Source organism: Chaetura pelagica, unplaced genomic scaffold (assembly GCF_000747805.2).
Source record: "Chaetura pelagica isolate M959 unplaced genomic scaffold, ChaPel_1.0 scaffold139, whole genome shotgun sequence".
Classification (NCBI taxonomy): domain Eukaryota; kingdom Metazoa; phylum Chordata; class Aves; order Apodiformes; family Apodidae; genus Chaetura; species Chaetura pelagica.
In genome coordinates, this window is record NW_009970717.1 from 4540694 (window position 1) to 4562175 (window position 21482).

Sequence of the window (21482 nt, forward strand, 5' to 3'; positions counted from 1 at the left end):
GGGAACCCCGCTCCGAGCAGCCTCTGCAGCCGCTGCCCCGCTGCCCCGGCACCGTCTGTTCCCGGGCTGCGCCTGGGAAGCCTCCCCCGGGGCCACGGCTGAGCTCCGGGTCGCTGGGCACACGGCGGGCACGGAGCAGCGCCGGGGGTGTGTGTGCTGTCAGCAGCGGCTATGAAGGGGAAAACAAATTGTCGTTGATTTTTCACGGTACCGACAGGGAGAAACGGGGGGGAAAAAGCTGGCCGACTGTGTTCGGGTTCGTTGTGTTTTCTTTCTGAGAATGTGTGTGTTGCTCAGCACCTGTCTCTTCCCGTCTGGTCCTACCTGTTATTTTTTTCCTAGGAATCACTTACTTCAGTCATCATCATTTTTCTTCGGAGCTGAGGTGACAGTGTAGCTGGGGCTGAGGGTAATTTACCAGTGTTTCCTTGCTGTGCCTAGTTGACGAGTAGCTAGCAATCTGGTAGCATCCTGAAACGAGCTTTCCTAGAAGGCAAATTTTTTCCCCCGGACGATTGGAGCAGACTGTTCTTCCTAGATAGCTCCTTCTTAGTGCACATGTTCCTTCAAAAGAACAGGACTATTTTTTTTAAGGGACAGAAGCAACATTAGGATTTTATTACACAACTTGAGATGTGGACCAAAGACCAAAACAATTTTGCCCAGGCAGGGATTTATCTGTTGTTGTCTTCTGCTGTGCAAAAACCTGCTGCTTCCGGAAGATAATTCCAAGGTGAAAGCCAAGTTGTTTATTTTAGGAGTAACTGCTTTACAAAAATACTGGTATAGGCCAGTGAGCTTGTTTAGAACAATGTATCCACTGGCTGTGCCTCAGATCTTTGAACATCTTGGCAGGTTCATGTAACTGAATGTCCGGGCCTGCGCACACTCTGGGCTTTCCATCCTGTACTTAAAAGGATCATAGGTTTGTGACCTGTGAGGGTATTTCCTCCCACCCTGAGGTGTTGCCTGTGAAAAATGGTGATATCCATCAATATGAATGAGGGCTAATAAATGAAGGGCTGAGAGATCTTGCATTCTCACTTGCTGCTTTTTTATTTATTTTTTTTTTCTCCTACTAGTAGCAATGGGAAATACGAGAGATTCCATGGTAGGTGAACAGAAGAAATAATGGTAGCATAGTAGCTGCTGGGTAGCTCATTTTGCCATCAAGCAAGGTTGCAATTCCATTTGAGAATAGGCCATATTGTTTTTGGAGTGACACTTCCCCCCCATCTGGTAGCATCCTGAAACGAGCTTTCCTAGAAGGCAAATTTTTTCCCCCGGACGATTGGAGCAGACTGTTCTTCCTAGATAGCTCCTTCTTAGTGCACATGTTCCTTCAAAAGAACAGGACTATTTTTTTTAAGGGACAGAAGCAACATTAGGATTTTATTACACAACTTGAGATGTGGACCAAAGACCAAAACAATTTTGCCCAGGCAGGGATTTATCTGTTGTTGTCTTCTGCTGTGCAAAAACCTGCTGCTTCCGGAAGATAATTCCAAGGTGAAAGCCAAGTTGTTTATTTTAGGAGTAACTGCTTTACAAAAATACTGGTATAGGCCAGTGAGCTTGTTTAGAACAATGTATCCACTGGCTGTGCCTCAGATCTTTGAACATCTTGGCAGGTTCATGTAACTGAATGTCCGGGCCTGCGCACACTCTGGGCTTTCCATCCTGTACTTAAAAGGATCATAGGTTTGTGACCTGTGAGGGTATTTCCTCCCACCCTGAGGTGTTGCCTGTGAAAAATGGTGATATCCATCAATATGAATGAGGGCTAATAAATGAAGGGCTGAGAGATCTTGCATTCTCACTTGCTGCTTTTTTATTTATTTTTTTTTCTCCTACTAGTAGCAATGGGAAATACGAGAGATTCCATGGTAGGTGAACAGAAGAAATAATGGTAGCATAGTAGCTGCTGGGTAGCTCATTTTGCCATCAAGCAAGGTTGCAATTCCATTTGAGAATAGGCCATATTGTTTTTGGAGTGACACTTCCCCCCCCCCCCCCCCAGCAATTGAATTAATACAAGTTTAACATGCAAACCCTAAAATGTTCTGAGCATGTGGACATGCTCCTTCAAACTAAGCCTGGGCAGTTTACAGTACTCTCCAGTGCCTATATGAATTCCACTTTCATCAAAGCAGTAGATGCGTGCGTATCAGAAATAGCAAGTTACCTGCAAAGGAACACTTAGCTGTAAAATAGGAAAATCAAGCTGTGCTACTCCTACAGTTGCTTTCCAGGGTTGCATTATCATTAGTGAGCTGTGCAGGTTCCATGCCTGCTATTTGACATCAGTAAACCCGTTCAGCTGCTCCATAGTTCCTGCCAGGCTGCACAATACTATGTGTGTTTTGGAAGCTTCCCTTTCATGCCAGAGGAGCCTGAAAGCTGCACAGCATCTGCTTGTCATTCCTGGCTGTAAATGGCCATAGGGCTGAAATAGGATCAGGTCACCCAAGTGTGCTTCCAAACAAGGCAAAATCGATTTGCTGATCTTCTTGACTCGAGTCTGTAAATACAGAAGATTGATCAGGATGATGACGGACTTGTAGTCTAGTCTGGGAGACTGAGTGAGAAAAATTTGTTGGCTTTGGGCAGTGCAATGTGCACATGTTAATACATGCCAGAGATGGGCTGTGCTGATAAGACACATTGATAACAAATAATGGTTTTAGTTGAATCAGTTTTTTAGTTGACCGTCATTATCGAGGATGATTATTTTTCTCCATCAGCTTGTGGAGAAAAAGTATTTTAAGAAGAATGCATGTATGCATGATAAATAGTACATATTAGTAAAAAGTGCAAGTTCTACATAGTCTCTGCTTTTACTGTGGGACAAACCATTTGAATCACATATATACACCAGTTAAATCATATGTATACATTTTGTAGTATGGTACTATAAATGGAAGAGATGGAGGATATGTTGCTATTAACACTAAGCCAGATGAATAATTCTTTTTAAGGTTTGGAATATCAATGATCCAATTGAAAATGTGTCAGCTGAGATGAGTCATGTGTTAGCCTCATTCAGTGACTAAGAAATGGAGCAGCCATCGATGTCCAAGCTGAGTCACAGCTTCTGCACACTTCCTCAAACAATTTTTGATTGATAACAGAGTGGTTGAAATTGCTGTATTGTTTGTATTGTAATTTGCAATCTGCAGAATACTAGTATACATATTGCTTGAAAGATTAGACAAGTATATAGTAATTGATACAACAAGACTAGACATTAAACAAACCAAAGCAGTATTTCAGATACAATTTGTGAATCAGGAAAGCTGTCCTGTAATTACGTCCTGGTTTTACCCGTTTTCTTTGTTATAATTATTTCTTCCTTGTTACACTACATGTGTGTCATGAGAAATGAGGGAGAAGTGACCCTTCTGATTGTGAGGTAAGTGTCTTAAAAACTGGTTGCAAATAAAAGAAACCCAGAGTATAGCAGAGTAGCAGAGAGTGTATCGATTTTTTTGTCCTTAGAAGCAGTCTTGTTCATGTGCTGTGGGTCTTTCTGGATAAAAAGCATGAGATCTGACCATCTGAAACCTTTTTACTTTTTCGGATTTTTTTAAAGATTGTCAGGCAATTTTCTGGCCAAGTATAAGAGAAGGATTTTAAGAATGTAAAACTCACTGAGCCCCTTATTTCCTCAGTTGTATTTCATTCACTTCAGTAGTTAATTTCAGTGGAGCTTTATAGTGAAATAAGACAGATCAAAATTAGCACCTCTGCAAACGGAAGTGTGAAGGATGGTCTGCGTGATTTGATATTTTGCATTAGAAGATGTTGGGCATCCTTGAGTGCATGGGACAGAGCAAGGAGAACCAAGTTGACCATCGCTGGTCTGATGGTGAAAGAAGCCTGGGATACAGCTTGCTATCTGCACGACTTTCCATACTTTAAGAAAAAATAAAAATAATAAAAAAAATGCAGCATATCTAAACCACAAATATAGAAAATAATATTCAAGATCCTCAAAATTGATTTTAAGGCAGAGCATTGCAGACTTAGAAAGTTAGATTCAAAGACACTTCTATGTTTGACAAACTCTTCTTCCAGAGATGCACAAGTAATTGAGTCTATGTAGGTCACACTGATATCATAGAATCATAGAATACTAGGGGTTGGAAGGGACCTCAAAAGATCATCTAGTCCAACCCCCCCTGCTCTTTCACAGAAAGGGCCTTGCAGAACCTCTGTGTCAATGTGTTGATCTTGGTAATTCATATCCTTCCCTATCTTCATTTGCATCCAGCTCTTGATTTAGGATTAAAAACACATGACTGAAAGAAATTGTGTACTTTATGTCACTGGATCACTTTGTATTTACATGTCTTCCTCTGCATATGCCCTAACTTTAGGAGTTTAGGAGTCACTTTCTTTGGCTACACCCCAGTGCAGGCTATGTTGGTTTGCACAGATAGGAGAAATAAATTGTGTTTATTCTCCAAAACTATCATTCTTCAGGAGACATAATTTCTTGTGGTGTTCTGGGCAGCCAAACTTTCCTTTTCCTTTTCCTTTGCCTGCAGTAGGTTAAATCTCAATGAAGGACTTGATGAGGTTTGGAGTCTCGAAGGTAGTTACTAATACTACTTTTAAAATTTTAAAAAAATAATAATATGGTTTTATCATATAATGTAATTGTGCTTTCAGTTCTATTTGTGTTGATAAAGATTGTTTACATTTGGCAGGTAAAATAAAACAACTTATTTCTGTTCTTATTTGAAAGTGGAGAAAAAGGGAAACAAATGCATGTAACTGCAATGTGACAAGCAATATGACATATAAGAGATTAAAGATCAAACGAATGAAGAAGAATCTCTGGCAAGTGACTGGAAATTATTAGAAATGCTGATAAACACTCTGTTCCAGCTAGTAATTAAAATGATAAAAACATGTGACTTGTATATTATGTACCTTGTGTAGTTTGTTCTCTTTATTGCACCTGTTCTTGTATCAAGTGTTGTAAGCTCATTGGAATAGAGATGAACGTCCTATTTTATGTAATACTTCTGCCTTTTTCGAGAATAAAGACAGAGGAGAGAGAAATGGAACAAGAACAGAAAGGAATTGTCAGTATTATGTTGTTAGATGCAAAACTGAGTATATGTGCTTTAAAAAATTGTCTGAAAAGTTATTCCATAAAAATGTTTCTAGAAAGAGCTGCAATAATGTATTTGTAGTTGCAGTCACTATCAACTAGGTGTGGTCTTTGCCATGTCCATCTGTCTACTTGTTGCCTGCTTGTGACATCACAAGTCATTCCTACCCAGATTTCTGCCTTATGGTTCTGCTTCCAGCTGCTCCATCTTGGAGCAACATAGAAAAATCCGGCTTTTTGTAAAATGCTCAGTGTGGAAAGATGTGTTCAAGCAATCACTGAAGTTAATGTACACGAACAATGGTTGCCACCATGTATGTTGTGGGATTTTGGTTTTGTGGTGGTTTGGCTTTTATCTTTTTTTTTTCCTTTCTTTCCAAACTGCCTTGCAGGCCCTTGGTTATTTGGAGTTCCTCTTTCATTATCAATGTTACAGTGGTGATGAAGGATGCAGTCTTACCCACTGCATAATAAATCACCTTTCCAAAATAGTTTCAAAGTTCCCAACTAAAATGTGCCAACACCCTCCTAGCCTCCCTATGGTTAATGTTATGAACTTTCTAAATGAGCATGTTAGGGTTTTGTTTGGTTAGTTAGGTTTTTATTTTTAATTTTTCTCCTGAGTTTGTCAAGCTAGATTGTCAAAGTCATGTTTTTAAAAAATAATCTGTAATCTTGCTTTGAGAAAGCTATTAGTGTGGGTTCAGATTCCTCTTAAACCCTCCACCATAATTACAAATATTTACATTTGGTGGAATTTCATTTTTTTTTCCCCCCTTCAGTGACCTACATTTCATGAATGCTGTCTTGTGTTCCTGCTCATGCTGTGTGTCTACTCTGTCTGTTCTGTCTGTTGGGTCTGTTCCATCTGTTTGTGTCTTGATTAGTGTCTGACTAAAGCTCCATCTTATAAATATTTGTGGACATCAGTAATTTCGTATCCACGCCGTTGCTTGTATCAAATGCGTAAGTGGAGGGGAGTTAGTATGTAGCAATTTCAGTTAAAAATAAATACAGGTCTGTGCTTTAGAACAATGGATTAATGCTGAAGATTGTTTTAGCTAGTTAGGAGTTTCAGAAGTTTTAACTATGGCATTTGTGCCAGTAATCAGTATATGCAGGTAGTAGATAAGCTGTACCTCTTTTGGTTGGTGTTTTCTGGTTGTTTGGGGTTTTTTTTGGCTGCCTAGAAAACCACAACATTTTATTTGATAAAGTTAGATAGCATATAAAAGACAAAGTGAAGGTGCTTCAAAATTTCTGCAAAACTAAGACTACTGGAGAAGATCCATATTTTTTTTCTGAGCAGCAGCTCTGCAGTCTCCAAAGACCTAATAACCTTTGCAAAACTATACAAAAGTGATCCAGGAGGAACAGTTTTAACACTACAGCCTATCTGATAGTTAGTAAGCTCATGTCAAAGTCTGAATTCCTGCCTGGGATGTGCACAATTCATTCCTGGAGTCACATCAGAGGTTAAGACAGTTCCAGCAAGTTGCTCTTTGTTTAAAACATCTATAATGTGTGAGGTTTGGGGTTTTCTTCTTAAACTGAACTGGGTTTACTTGCCAACTAGTAATGAATTAATAGAAATCATAATGTTTCACTATACTGAATTTTTAAATGCCCATTGTGGATTTCTAAACAGTCTTGTAAGTTTTGGGACTAACAACAGATGTGGTTGCCCTGCATGTGTATCCTTCTGTGGGAGGCTAGTCCAGCTCAGTGTAAAATGGGTCAGTTCCACACATGATGGATGTGAATGTCTGCTGGGTCCCTCTTGTGCTGTGGAGCCCAGCTTTTTAATGCTGCCCTGGAGTTTTCTAGCTTTCCCATCACTCAGGTCAAGTTTTCCTCCTCTGCTTTGATCTATGGTAATAGTCTTGATTTTTTATTTTATTTTATTTTATTTTTTCCTGTTTTACAGTGGCTTGAACTTTATTGATTTGATGGTGCGACAGGGGAACATTGACAACCCTCCCAAGACACCACTTGTTCCTGGGTTTGAATGCTCTGGAATTGTAGAAGCTCTCGGAGATAGTGTGAAAGGATTTGAGGTAATATTTTCTTTATTTTCAGAGCAAGAGTAAATAATCACCAGTTCACTGAGTATGTTGTCCCTAATCTCTTCTAGTCTGCCAGTGACAGCAACATTCACCACCCTGTTGAGATTTGAAAGGGCAATTTTTCTCTGCTGCTTCCCAAGCATGACAATGTCCTCTTGAATTAGTTTCTAAAGCCAGCACCGTCATCTCCTTGAAAGTCTTCCTGAAAAGTCACTTGTGCCATGTGCGTATCCTGATGGCTAAATAGGAACTTAAAAGCATGACTGATTTGCTTTTTTGAAAGTAAAAGAAATTGATCAAGTTTCTTTTTGTGGCCATGTTTGCTGTCATCATTGCTCTGTTCCTCAAAGCCCAGAAGCTGCTAATTCTGGTTTCAGCTTTTGATCCTGAGTTAATGAGACCCATGTCTACAATAAGCATTACTTCTTACAACCAAGTCATGAGATGCAGATGAAATTGGGACCCTGATTCTGGGTATCTTACTTATCCTGATGACTCAGGAAAAGGTTCCACTTCACCTGACAGAATAGTGATAAATGACAAATAGTTAAAGTGTATAACTGATTGGCTTTATAACTGATTGGCGTTATGTACAATTTGGTCTTGCTTATTACACATAAACAGCATTCTATCCTGCCTCCTATTCCATTATCTATGTTACACATCTATATTCCCCCCAATCTTGCACTTCATTTCCTTAGTAGCTAGAAAAAAATTGAAATAAAACCTGAGTTAATGCATGTCAATCTCAGCTATTTGCCAAGTCACTCAAATCCTCAAGTAATTGCATTTTCTGAATTATTATTGTATCTTGTTCTTAAGAAGGCTATTACTTAGAACATTTTTATTGAAAGGTTAAATTTTTGCTCTTCTAGAAGAGCTGTAAAATTTCTCAGTCAAGTGGAGACAATGACAAAGATAGTTTCTAGTAGGGTCTCAGTGATGATCTCTGCTTAGGACATTTCTCTACCTTCCCTATTCTGTCTCATCTCTGCCTTGAACCAAGTCATAACCTTCCAGTATCTCTACTGCTTCAATTGTTCCGGTCTAGCATCTTTGTTTTATAGTTACACCCCATTCTATGAAAGGACTATAGAAAGGCTCTGCTCTAGATCAGCATTATCAGTGTAAAAGTTTTTGCTTAAAGAACATCATGAAGCTACAACATATAGTGCTTTTTGAATAACATTGCACCTGACTGAATATACTGGGTCTCTTTTGAAGTTATGCCTTTGTTCTGTCTATAGAATATGTCTGTGCTCTGGTGTACTCCCTGAGACTGAAAGAAGCCGTGGCATTTTGGTTTTTTGCATATAACCTGCATAGCCACGGTAGCATTTGAGTGCTCTAGAAGAAGAGGTAACACTCAGAATAACTGCTGTGCACAGGTATGAGCTCATCATGAGGAGGACGTACCATGAGGGAGATGCAAGGAGGTTCTCTCAATTTCTTCATGGATTTCTTGCAGAGAATAGGAGCACACCAGATGCTTGTTGTCTCCCTGATATACACTGTTACCCCTGTCCACAGCGATGACAGGAATGACAAAGATTGCACCCTACATCTTTTGGCCTTCTTTCCCTTTCTAGATCTCTTCCAGTTCAAGTCACGTGGAAGTTATGGGCATCTCATGCTTTGGAAAAATATCTTATTGGCCCTTAGTCTGGTACTACCTGAGATACTGCCAGCCATTGATTGTGTTCATTTGCTGTGCTTGCATTCTTGTATGACAAATGACAGCACTGAACAGCAGTTCATTTTGACAGCAAAGTGTAAGAACATACTTTACTCAGAAGGAAAGCCTTTTTATGGAATTGTGGTGTAATACCTGTTCCTTCTCCCATTACAAGAAAATGCTGATTTCTACTGAGCTCAAATGTATCGAGCCTGATTCCTCTTTAGTTGTGGGGAGGATTCTCAGGAGCTAAGGCCTTATCTGACATGATGACTAGGCTCTGTATGGTGTTTGCAGTAAAATCTGGTATTTATTACTACTAAGTAATACATTTGGGATCACCAAGAAGTACTTCTCTGCATTGTTTTGGTAATAATTTATTTTTATTTGCAAGGAAATAGTAGGACATCTTAACATCTTCACTAAGGACTTCTAGAAGACTAGATTTTAGATGCTTCTTTAACAGCATCAGGGATCCACAGAGTGGTTACCAGTGAGGCATTGTTAATTTTAATGTGTTTTTCAAAAGGAGGAGGCATTTAGGTGAAATTGGAATGACAGTTCTGTTTCAGCATCCTCATTCTAAAAGAGTCAAACCCTTCAGATCTGTCAGCAGCACCTTTAGCTTTTAGCAAACCCACAATATCCCAAAGCCAAAGTGATGACAAGTACTTAGGAGACCAAAATGTTCTTGTGCTATAAATGTTTTCCTGGAAGTAAAAGCATTGTGCTTTACTCCATTGCTATAGAATATAAATGAAATAGTCCAAGAATAACCTGTAGTATTTCTAAAGCATTAGTGGGTATTAGCAGAATGTAAGATCGAGAATATCAGGCAGATAAGCAGAGGTGTTTGAGAGGGACAGCTGCTCTTAGTTTTAGTTAAAACACGAAGGTCTGAAGTTCGATGCTATTCCTGCCTTATTAGTTATACTGTAGGTCTGCTGAAGAGCTCCTTCCATGCTTAAGGATGCTGGTTTTGTAGCTGTATTATAGAAAGGCAAAGAGATCCAAAACATGGTGAAAGATGCATATGGGCTGAGTGTGTAAGAGTCATGCATATGAAGCTTTTAAAATATATTGGCCAGATGTTTGCTCATTGTCACTCTCCCTTGTAGCACCACTAGACCAATTTCTACTTTTATGTGAGTGTTGATTTCCAAGTCTGGTTGTACCCTTGCAGGACCCCCTCAGCTCCAGTTGCCTTGTTATTACTATTATCTGTCTATGGGGAGTCACTATCTCTATTTTAGAAACCTGAAGCTACAACGAAGGCTGTTACACAAACATACGAATTTGATGTGCCTGGCCTTCTGAAATGTTCCTAGGAACAGCCAACGGTAGCTGATATTGACATAAAATGTTTAAATCTCTATAGTAAATACCCTTTTGCTACTATATATTTTTTCAAAGAAATTTTGTACAGAAAATTTGCATTCAAAGATGACAGTTCATTGCTCCTTTAGATCTTCTCAGATTCACTTTGTAGGCTTAGTAGTGCCTCAGAATCCAGAGGTGTATTTTTGATGTTTAAGGTGTCTTATTTGAAGGTGCAGGATCAGCTTTTACTCCTATGAGTGAGTGTAGAGATGACAATCATGGAAATTTATTAGTAGAAACAGTTATTAAGATAACAAAAACAGAGAGTGGATACAGATAGTGTTATCTTCTAAATGAGAGCTTTCCAAACTCTTTAATGGTCTCTGTGCACCATAGTACAAGGCCTCCTGTTCTCAGTCCACAGAGAGGAAAAGGAGCTCTAAATTATTGTGAAGACTGAGGAAGCAAAGTGAAAATTATCTTAGGTGTAGTTTTGTTTGTTCTGTGCATCTCACTGATATGTGAGCAAATTTCCTGGTTAGTAGTAAGAATGCTGTTTTCACTGTTTACAGGCCCACTTGTTATTTAGGAGCTCTGTTAGCAAAAGATGGTCTGTAGTAGTGGTGATGGAAAACTGCTTCATTGGAGAAGCAGTGTAGCAAAAAAAGAAGAGGTGGCTTTTTGTTAAATTCAGCTTTTTAAATAAATACAATTTAAAAATGGCAGAATCCCAAAGCTGGGCAGCTTAAGTGCTATTTTGCCAAAGATATGGAACACTGTTATCTTCACAGTCCATGACACATATCTTGAACAGAAGAGCTGCAGGTTTTACAAGTTGCTCTCTCGAATCTCAATTGCAGCCATCTCCTCAATGCTGTTTTCTTCCTTTTTTTGTAGATTGGAGACAGAGTCATGGCTTTTGTAAACTACAATGCATGGGCTGAAGTAGTGTGTACCCCAGTAGAATTCGTCTACAAGATCCCAGATGACATGAGTTTTTCTGAAGCTGCTGCATTTCCCATGAACTTTGTAACTGCCTACATGATGCTCTTTGAAGTTGCTAACCTAAGAGAAGGCATGTCTGTGCTGGTTCACTCAGCAGGAGGTGGAGTGGTAAGTTGGAACTTTTCTTACCTTCCTGTCACCAAGTGACTGAAGCAGTCTGCATCTCAGTTTCTGAAATGAACCAGAAACCATTGGACAATCTCTAAGCTTGTGCAAAATCTAAGATGCTGACAGGGGAGTTTGTTTACGTTTGAAATGATGCTGTTGTTTTCCATAAGACAGATTTTATGAGCTGAGAACAGTCTTTCATATTAGAGTACCTGTTCTGTTTTCCTGTTATGCCTATTTATGCTAAACTACTATTCTGTTGTCTACTGAGGGCTGGTCGGCAGCCCCAAACACCTTATCCCTACTTCTGTGCCCTTAGACCTTCTCTCAGGTTTTCATTTAAAAGAAGGCTGTAATCAAAGGAGTAAATTCATGAGTTCACTGTACCAAGTATTTTTAGCTAACGATAATCCTACTTGCAGTAAATGGCCCTCTTGGAATACTTCTTTAAATGAATGGAATTTATAATCGTATTATGCTTTGGCACAGTACAACCTAGAGCGTTATGGCTGACTTTATTGTTCTTTAATATGAAATCTTTTCATGTGGAATTTAGGACTGCTAAAGCAACATGATGCCACACATTTAGGGAGAGTGTATATTCTACAGGAATCAAAGGCTCAGCTTTAGCTGGAGGGCCATTTGCCCGGCTGGCAGCATACATACCCAGGCTGAGCATACAGAATTAGCAAAACACCCAAAAGCAATCCCTGCACATATGCATGTATCTTGAGAAAATGAACTTCCAATTAAGATAAGTGTCCTTGTTAAATTTCTTTATTTCTTTCTCTTTTCGTCTTTCTAACCTCACTGTCTTCTGCTATTTCTTCCTCCTCTTCCTGAAGCACTATTAATGCTCTACCAACTCTCACATAGTCTTCTTCACTAGTGCCCAACCTCTGTGCTGGACTGTTCCTGTAAGGAGCTGCTGGCTTTCCCTCTTTCATCTCAGATGCTCAATGAGAAGCTTTTGACTGGTCCTCTGCTGTGGCTGCTTGTGGACCTAGAGAAGGATGAGTCCTGGTTGGCTGCCAGGAGAACAAGGAGAAACCAGATCCATCACCTGCTAAGCAGTTAGAGTTGCCAAGGGAAAGACCAGAGATGCAGGAAGAACAGCCAAGTTGGACTCTGTCTCTGCAGATAGGGATGCTAAACAGAGACTGTCTCTCAGCTCTCAACCTGGACAGTGAAGTAGGCTAGAGAAATTACAGAGGCTTTCTAGGAGAACATGGTACAGGCTCACAGTTTTATTGCTTGATTCAGTCAGACTTGAAAGAGAACTGATACCTTGCAAAGCATCCTGCTATCATTGCTTGAGCTGCTACTGACCAAGATCTAACCAGGGCAAGGGTTGTCATACACTCTCTTTCAGACTGCTGTTTGGCAAGACGCTTAACGCTTCTGCTTACGCTGTTATATTAAGTAGCAGGACATATAGATAATTAGCAAATTATATAAATGTGTAATATAAATGGAATTTAAATGCTTAAGGCTGTGGAAATACTTAGGTGTCCTGAACTGGTTGCTAAAATAACGAGAAAGTCAGCTAACACTGAACTTCAAAAACTTCCCGTTACCATACATCAAAATTATGCTCAGAAATATGAGTTTGCAAGAACACATGACTTACTGTAGGACACACATTGCCTATCTTAACTGTAAAATGCTGTAATTAATGTTTGAAATCACTGTAAGACAATGGTAGAGTGGCTCCCTTCACAAATGTACTCCCCCGTCTTTTTTTCAAGTGAAGAAAATTGAAGAAAATACACTGAGAAAACTGAGCAGTAGCATGTACCCTGCTGGGACTGATCTGCTGTATGAACAAATTACTTCTTTAAAATAAAGACTGTTTAAGTCAGTGCATTCAGTGCAAGTCACAGCAGAGGCTTGTATGAGATTATGAAGTTGCTTCTAAAATGTGAACTTGTAAACTGTATCCCAGATTGGTTAATTAGTACAGATACAGGACTATTGTATTTTAAAAAAATAATAAAAACCCCCAACAAAACCAAAGCAAAAAACCTTAGGCTCTTCTCTTCTAGCTTCAATAAACCCAGTCTATATCTCTGTGGTATCTACCTGGAAAATTAATTACTTCAGGGATTCTAGATTTGTAAGAGACAGCCATTATGCCTATTTGCTTATTTGTTTGCACTTTATGTACTTCCTATTCTGAATATCTAGAGCACAGAGCTTTGGTCACTTACCAAGATTGTGTAAACACTTCAATTTCATCACTTAACCCTTCAGACACAAGACAGAATTATTAGCTAGTTCTTTAGTATTTCAATCTTACAGATGCTAAAATTAAGCTGCCTTCCATGCAGGAGCATCAATTGCTATCTTGAAGCTGTGATCTGACCTTCCCTTTTAGGCTCAGCACCAGAGGAAGTGCAAGCAGAGCAAGTTACAGATGCAGCTCTCATGTTTGAATTTGAAGGGTAAATCTGACTTGGCAACAGATTTAGGTCATCCTGGCAGGATTGGTTACTGCTTGGCAGGAGCCCTCTTTTTTATTGTGCCTCTTCTGCATAAATTGCAAATATTTGAGGATGTGTTCCAAACTGAATCACTGAAGTGGTGATATTTTATCTGACAAAGAAATGGCACTCCTTAGTAACTCTAGTCACCCACTATTGCAGGCAGCATATAGGAACTCTCTCAAGAGAATTATAAAACTTTTTACAAAACAAGTAACTGTGTGTTTATCATTTCAAATTCTCTCTGCTTTGTCTCTTGGTGAGAAATATTTCTCAATTTCCAGCTGAAGTTGTCCATTAATTAAAATTAGCTGTTCTTTCCTCTTGAGGCATTTCTTTCAGAGTGCTTTGGTAGGACGGATGTGTGTTTATGGCTAGAACAAGCTCCAAATAAAATCTCTCCTTAGCCTGTATTTTTCAGGCTGAAAGCAGGTTTGCTAGTTCATGCCCCTTTTTTGTGAGGTCAGATGTCTGTTTCATTTGGTCATCCTACAGACACTGATCCAGGTAGATACATGCGTATTTCCTGGACTCTGAGCTGGTTAGCAGGAAAGCAGCAGTAAGCTGGTATAAAAGCCAGAGCCTTTTAAAGTAGCTTTCACAGTATCCTTGATCCTTTCAAACATTGTATGGGTAGACTGAATTTAGGTCTATCTGCACTTAGCAGGTTGGAGCACATTAAATAGCACTCCTGTGTTTAAGTCAGTCCTTCTTGAATATGAATAATTAGAATTTACTCTGGTCTTCTGATGATCCTGGCCAGCATGCTAGACAATTAATATTTACTACTTTGCTGAAATCTTTATCATTTTCCTCTTAGCAGATCGTAGCTGTTCTGCACTTGATGAATACACCCCAAGTGCTTTCCTCGTATTTCATTTCCAGCAGCCAAGGAAGGGAATAAATCAGCTTACACAGAGATCTGTGTAACAAAGTGTAGGCTGCTTGAAGTACCCAAGCTGTCTCAGTTAAATCTGGACAGGGGATCTCGAGGCTGAGCTGCCCTGTGCTGCTGAACATCTCTGAAGCAATGGATGTGCTCCCTCAGCAGCTTGGGAGAGTTCCTGTGCATCAGTCTGTTTCCAGACACTGCTTCCGAGCTAATCTGTTAGTCAAACACAAAAGCCTGGCTAGTCATACACGAGCAGTTCTTTTCCTGACCAAAGCAGCCTGCAGCCTCTGAAGGCCTTTGTTTTTGCCTCTGGAAGCCTGGCACTTCCCAGAGGACTTGTCATTTCCCTGAAACCCCTGCTGTGTTATGTCACACACGGGCAGTACTTAACTCTTCTCTGGCTGCTCTGCCTTTCCAGATGGAGCTGGTATTCTCCAGGTGAGGATCGTGGCTGGGGTCTGTTGCTGCAGCTCCACTGAAGTGAAGTGGATTTAAACCAAACAGAGATTCAGCCCTCATTTTTGGATGCACCTCAGCTGCATGATTTTGCAAGGGGGTAGGAAAAAACCCACCCTGGTAGCTGTTGCAGAAAATAAGATGTTTTCAGGGTAAAAGCGATAATTATCTCATGGTGTGGTTTTTTTCCCTTCTCTTACTTCCAAAACTTATTTGTGGTGCACTGAGTGTAGTAGGGGCTGCCTTCTAGTTGTTCAAGAATTGAATTTTAGTTTGTTCACTCTGCAATGTTCACCTTAGTGCTTGGTTTCCAATTTCCCCTGCTACATTTGGAAAAATGACACCTTTAGGAGATGGAGTGTTGTGTATGTGACTTCTCACACCAGAGAAAAGTTTTTCTTGGTGCCAGGAGATTAGTAGATGTCTTCTCTTTCAGTTTTATTCCTATGTTTGTGTTGTGTAGCACCTTCAGATACAGTTATGTGCCATCAAAGCACTTTGGAAATGTGGATTCTCCTCACGTTCAGTTCCAGACAGGTTTCTTGTGCAAGATTAAGCCTGATTTTGGTTGTTGTTGTTTTTTTAAAAAAATGCTGTAGCACCTCTGGGCTGCAAATATATCACAGAAATGGTAATTTCTTACTGATGCTATTGGTTCTAATAGATGCAGTTTTACAGGGTGGTATCTTTTAGACCGTTTGTTCTCTCCTATAAATCTGGGCTCAGCTTACATAATAGCATAAAAAGGTGATTTTCTGAAAGTATACTGATCTATAACAGCTTGCACATCAGACTCAGGTCTAGCATGTGCCAATAGGTCAGACCCTTTCAGAAATTCACTGACCCATGTACCCATTATTCATCTTTCATCCAGCAAAACTGATAAGTATTAATGAGCTAATTAGAATAAGTTTTCTTCTCTTGTGCTTTCTATATTGACATTTAAATGTCAATTCTTTTTTTTTCTTTTTTAACTTGCAAATTGTTTAAATGCAGAGAGCAGGCTATTCCACTTTTACTTGCTAAAAATGTAACTTTCTGTTTTTATGCGATGATCTTGGTATGAGATGTTTCCAATCCTGCAGGTTTAAAATTGTGTTTTAAAACAAGGGAACGTAAAGAATAGAAATCTTTTACTGTATCTAAAACTGCTATAAGCATAACCACTTATAGTAAATTCTGTAATAATCCTACCTGTTGATTAGGTTCAACACATTGGTTTAAAAAATTGACAGGATGCCTTGAAAAAGGGACCCATCAAACAGACTTTGGAGCCAAAGACACACAGGACTGCTATGTCAAATCCAGTATTAGGAGACATGCTTCATTTCCACAAAATGTTTTAATCCAATTTATTAATTCCTCCCCTCCAGGGAGGGGGCTTCCACAACTTCCCTGGGCAACCTATTCCAGCACCTTACTATCCCCATGGTGAAAAATTTCTCCTGGATGTCTAACCTAAATCTCCCCTCATTCAGTTTAAAATCATTACCCCTTGTACTATCACTACCCCCTCTGGTAAAAAGCCCCTCCCCAGTTTTCCTGTAGCCCCTACAGGCACTGGAAGGTGCTATAAGGTCTCCCCAGAGCCTTCTCTTCTCCAGGCTGAACAGCCCCAACTCTCTCAGCCTGTCTTTATAACTGAGGTGCTTCAGCCCATTGACCATCTTCGTGGCCCTTCTTTGGACCTTCTCCAACAGCTCCATGTCTTTCCTGTGCTGAGAACACCAGAACTGCACACAGTATTTGAGGTGGGGTCTGAGCAGAGTAGAGGGGCAGAATCCTCTCCCTGACCCTGCTGGCCACACTTCTTTTGATGCAGCCCAGGATGCAGTTGCTCTGTGTGCTCCAGTGCACACTCGTGGCTCATGTTGAGCTTCTCATCTGCTACCACTCCCGACTCCTTTTCCTCGGGATATTGTGATGTGGTTTTGTCCAGGCAGGAGGAGGCAGAATAAAAGGGTGAGAGTGTGCAGTGGGACAGGAGCCAGCATGGATACCTCACCTGCCCTTTCACAGAAAACCCTTTGTGCCTACTTCATCTGTGAACTATGAACATTCCGAACGCCGGGGCCTCACACACTTGCAATTAAAATGTATAGCACTCTGAACACTAGCTACTAATCCAGAGGTAGCTAGATGACTTGGGGGATTAGAAAAGAGACTTAAGAGTGACTTGCATAGCCACAGTGCTGTTTTGCAGCTTAATCAAATTCCACAGAAATTAGTGAAATGTTTGGGTTCATAGGTTGAGTTCAGTTCTCTTGTTTGGGTGTGGAAAGCATGAAAGATCCAATATCAACCTTTATTCAAAGATTTCTGAAATACTAATACTAAGAATACTGTGCACAAAAATAAGTAAGAGTTCATGTTAAATTAAGAGAAAGCTCTAGAAGAATTCTTTGTGGAGTTGCCTCAAAGTACTTCAGTGATGTTATTCATCCAATTATAAAAGTATTGGTCATATGAGTCAGGTTTAGCTTTTAAATATCTACAGGAAGCTGGAAATTTTTCTGATCTGAGATTTTAGATAAGCTTATCTCTGTGGGGAGAGTGAGGGGTGTACTAACAGGTTTGAGTCAGGAGGAAAATAGGTGATGAACATCCTCAGATTTTTGTGCATTTCTCCTAGTCATCTGACTGTTGGTTTGTTAAATGTTAAATCATTTTCTGCCGGATAAAAATCAACATGTTTTCTACTCTAATATTTGACCTAAACATCCTTTGTTTATCATTCAGGATATACTCGTCCCTCATCTTCCCAAGTTAGATTGAAAATGCAGAAAACTACTTTGAGAATAGATCAATAATGTCAGAATTTCACTCAACCAGCATAGACTATAAAATACTGACTTATCTAAATCCCTGTGGGTGATGGTTTTCTGGGACATGCAGAAAGTGAGAAAAGAGGATCACTAGTGAAAATGACTAGGAAAAGAAGAGACACAAAATACAGATTTTTTTTTCTGGTAATTTTATGTTACAATATTTGTGGAGGCTTCAGGATGACATGGTAATAGACAAAAGTAGTATGAGAAGAGTGAAACCTTTTCTGCTCCCAGAAGACATTAGATCTTGTGAGATGAGGCCGTTAAGGAAGGATGGATTCCTATGATTTCTAAGAGATTAGGGATTCCAACCCAGGAAAAAGGTAGATGATTTTAAAAATAAAAGGTCATTTATGTTTGGTATTGAATTACCAAGCTATGAATCAGCATTGATACCTGGGTCCAGCTATAAGCTTCTCTGAGCTGTAGGACCTGTCGTCCAATTTGCTGTGATATTCCATTTCTCATCTGTAAAGTGAGAGTGAGAATGCATCCCTTCTCCTGCTCTCTTCTTTGTCTATTGGTATTTGTCCCAGGGATTACATAAACTGTGCCTTGCTCTGTAGATTTTTACTGTCTAATAGGAAACCAATCTGAAACTTCTGGGTGCCACCATATATAAATAACAGTAATATTGTCCTCTCTGGCAATATTCAGCTCACAGGATTGTCACTAGTAATTACATTCAGCAAAATATGTGAGGATGCTGAGACCCCAAGGGTATGCAGGGTTATCTAATTATTCTACTGTAAATAAAACCCAAGCACTGATTACTGGTATTTACATACTAATAATCAGGATTTCTGGTTGGAATGAACAGAAGTGTGTTTATCCCTGGATGGTCTTACTGGTCATGCATACAGTTTACAAATGAAAACCTTTGGCTGTAAATATAAGTAAGAATCTGCTTCATTTTTGGACATTGTTTTTTAGAATGACAGTGTAATTTCTTGCTTCTGGGCAAATCCATGTAACCATGATAGCTCCAGTGGAATAGTGTGGTTACAAGAGGCAGAATGTGGCTGCCAAAAGCCTGTCTTCAATCTGTTAGTGTGTTAAGAGTAAGACCCCAGGGTTGTAAAAAGATGACCTGTTAGGATTTTTGTGAAATCTAGATGGCTCAGTGTTTATGCAGTGCTACCCTTCTTCTCTAAGCCTCATGAAATTAGTGGCTAAAACTTAGAAGTTAAGTCTTCTGGGGTCTGAAGCTGGAAAGTCAAAGACTTTTCAATGCACAGTTTCTCTAACACCCCAAGTCCTGCCTAAACACTGACATAGCATCTAATTGACTCCACTTGATTCCTGCCCAGGCGGAGGAGGAATATACACTAGGACAATCCTACAAACAGTCTAGGGCATTTTATCCCCTTTGAAGGTAGTGTTACTCAAGGCTATTCCTACATTTTGAATAATCAATAGTAGTTATTGATAAAGAGGTAAACCAGATTTGCTTTAGTATGCAGTATTTGTTATGCTGTCTTGCTGTCTCCCACTGAAAATGGGATTGCTTGAGAATGGTAGTCCACATGTTGTCCTGGGCCTGACTAAACTGCACCTTCTGCATTAGGACTGCAAAAACTTGAAGCATAAAAACTGTATCTGAGTACCAGAGGAGCTACGTACATTTTAATTATCTGCCAGAAATTCTGTTTTGGTAACAGGTGCTGCAAGACCTTCCCTGTGAGCAGAGAGGATTGGAATCACATATGGAAGCAGTCAACACACACTGTTCTGGGGTGTGAAGTGTGAAGGGGACTGCTGAGGTTACTCAAGAGCTCTGGGAGAGATGCACTAGAATGCAAGTAGCAAATGTCACTTATTTCCCAGAACTCTTTGAGTAATCAATTTTGGTGGTCCTGGTGATGCTGTTTCCCTTAAATTGCCCTGCTTTTGTTAAAAGATCAAGAGCTCTATTCCAACACAATTTTTGAAACATTAAATTACTTTTATTCCTGCAGTTGCTTTGTCTTCAGAATATCCTTTTGATTTTAAATACATTTTTTTTTTCTGTGGCTGAGCTACATTGCACTGGCAAGAACTTAGTCTGGGAAGTCCTTGCACTTGTTTGGTCTTGGATTTTGCTGTGTCATGAGTGAATTTGCAGTTGGAACATCTGTCAACCAATTTCTGTATCAATGAACTAACATAATAATGTGTTTGCAGGGTCAAGCTGTTTCTCAGCTCTGTTCGACTATTCCAAATGTTACTGTTTTTGGAACAGCTTCATCTTTCAAACATGAAGCAATCAAAGACTCAGTAACTCACCTGTTTGACAGAAATGCAGACTATGTTCAAGAAGTTAAAAGGTAATCTCTTGTTTTCCTGAATAAGGGTTGTGTTGTATCTGGTAAAATACTATGACAGACACTAGGCTGATCATATTTGTGGAAAGAGATTACATTTGTGAATTTGAAAACTGTAATTTAGTCCAGATATTCCATCTGTCCACTACAAGGGACAATAGAGTAAGTATCTCCCTATATTGTATATCCAACATAAGCTTTGTTAGTGCATGTTCATAGTTGGACATCTGTTGTAAGCCAAGTAAATTAAGTGAAAAAGAATAAAGGTCTTAAAAGAAGGATGTACTTTGCAATTATCTGCATATGCAGTAGCAGACTAATGCACTGAGTAAGATATTGTTAGTGGATCTGTTAGTATTCCGGGTTATTGAGTTCTCTGGTGTGTTTCTATCTGCTTGGGGTTTTATCCTCTGCCAAGGATTTCTATTGGTGCACATGACGTCTGTTTTAATTTCAGATCCTTAGATTTTGTTTGTTTGCTTTTAGATTAGAATCGCCTTGTTGCCTTTTGAAGTCATCATGTGCATTTCTATTTAAATTATTTCAAATACTTTGTTTTCCAATTTTTCTAGCTGTTTTTAGATACTGATGTTGATGCAGGTGAAAAAGCTTCAGAGCTGATAAGAAAATCTTAGTAAAAACGTCTTTTTGATTTTACTTGTCAGATGAATAAGAACAGTGTTCTCCCTTCATCTTGAATCTGTCAAAATACTAGATTATGAAGCGGAGTATAGAGCAAGAAACTTCTCAAAGGGACACCTCAAGGTAGTACAGATGACAGACTTCCTGTCAGTGTTCCTCAGGGTGACATGTAAAGTCTTGGAAGTTCTGTTAGTAGCCCTCGCAGAAGGTCTTCAGTATGTAGCGGAGCTTTTGTCTCAGCTGTTAGCAATCCAGACTGGTCTGGAAGGAGAAAGCAGGGTGTCTTGCTACTGCTTCTGGAGCACTCCCAAGAGTGCTTAAGAGAACAATTGAAATGATCAATCACAAAGGATGTGTGATATCAAAGGAAGATTTTTCCATATGGGAAATTTCACCAAAAGATACAGGACTTGTCCAGCAGATGACACCCCTACCATTTTGTTACAGCTCAGAAGAATTGCAGCACATTTCTTCAGCACTTTGATAGCCTTTCTCTCTGGGAAGTAAACATACCTGATGTTTTGCTGCCTCTCAAAAGACTGAATTCTAGCAATCCCCGCTTTACAAACTTTGATTCAGCAG

General features: G+C 39.6%; 1 protein-coding gene across 1 annotated transcript in view; it reads left to right on the forward strand.

The window, feature by feature from the left end:
• The first annotated feature begins 5422 nt into the window (after positions 1-5422).
• The window catches only part of VAT1L (vesicle amine transport 1-like), a 42922-nt gene continuing 26862 nt past the window's right edge, over positions 5423-21482 (forward strand). The window contains exons 1-4 of the mRNA XM_010006244.1: positions 5423-5436; positions 7050-7179; positions 11081-11296; positions 20119-20261. Coding sequence (XP_010004546.1) covers positions 5423-5436; positions 7050-7179; positions 11081-11296; positions 20119-20261 — 503 coding nt within the window. The remainder of the gene's footprint in view (positions 5437-7049; positions 7180-11080; positions 11297-20118; positions 20262-21482) is intronic.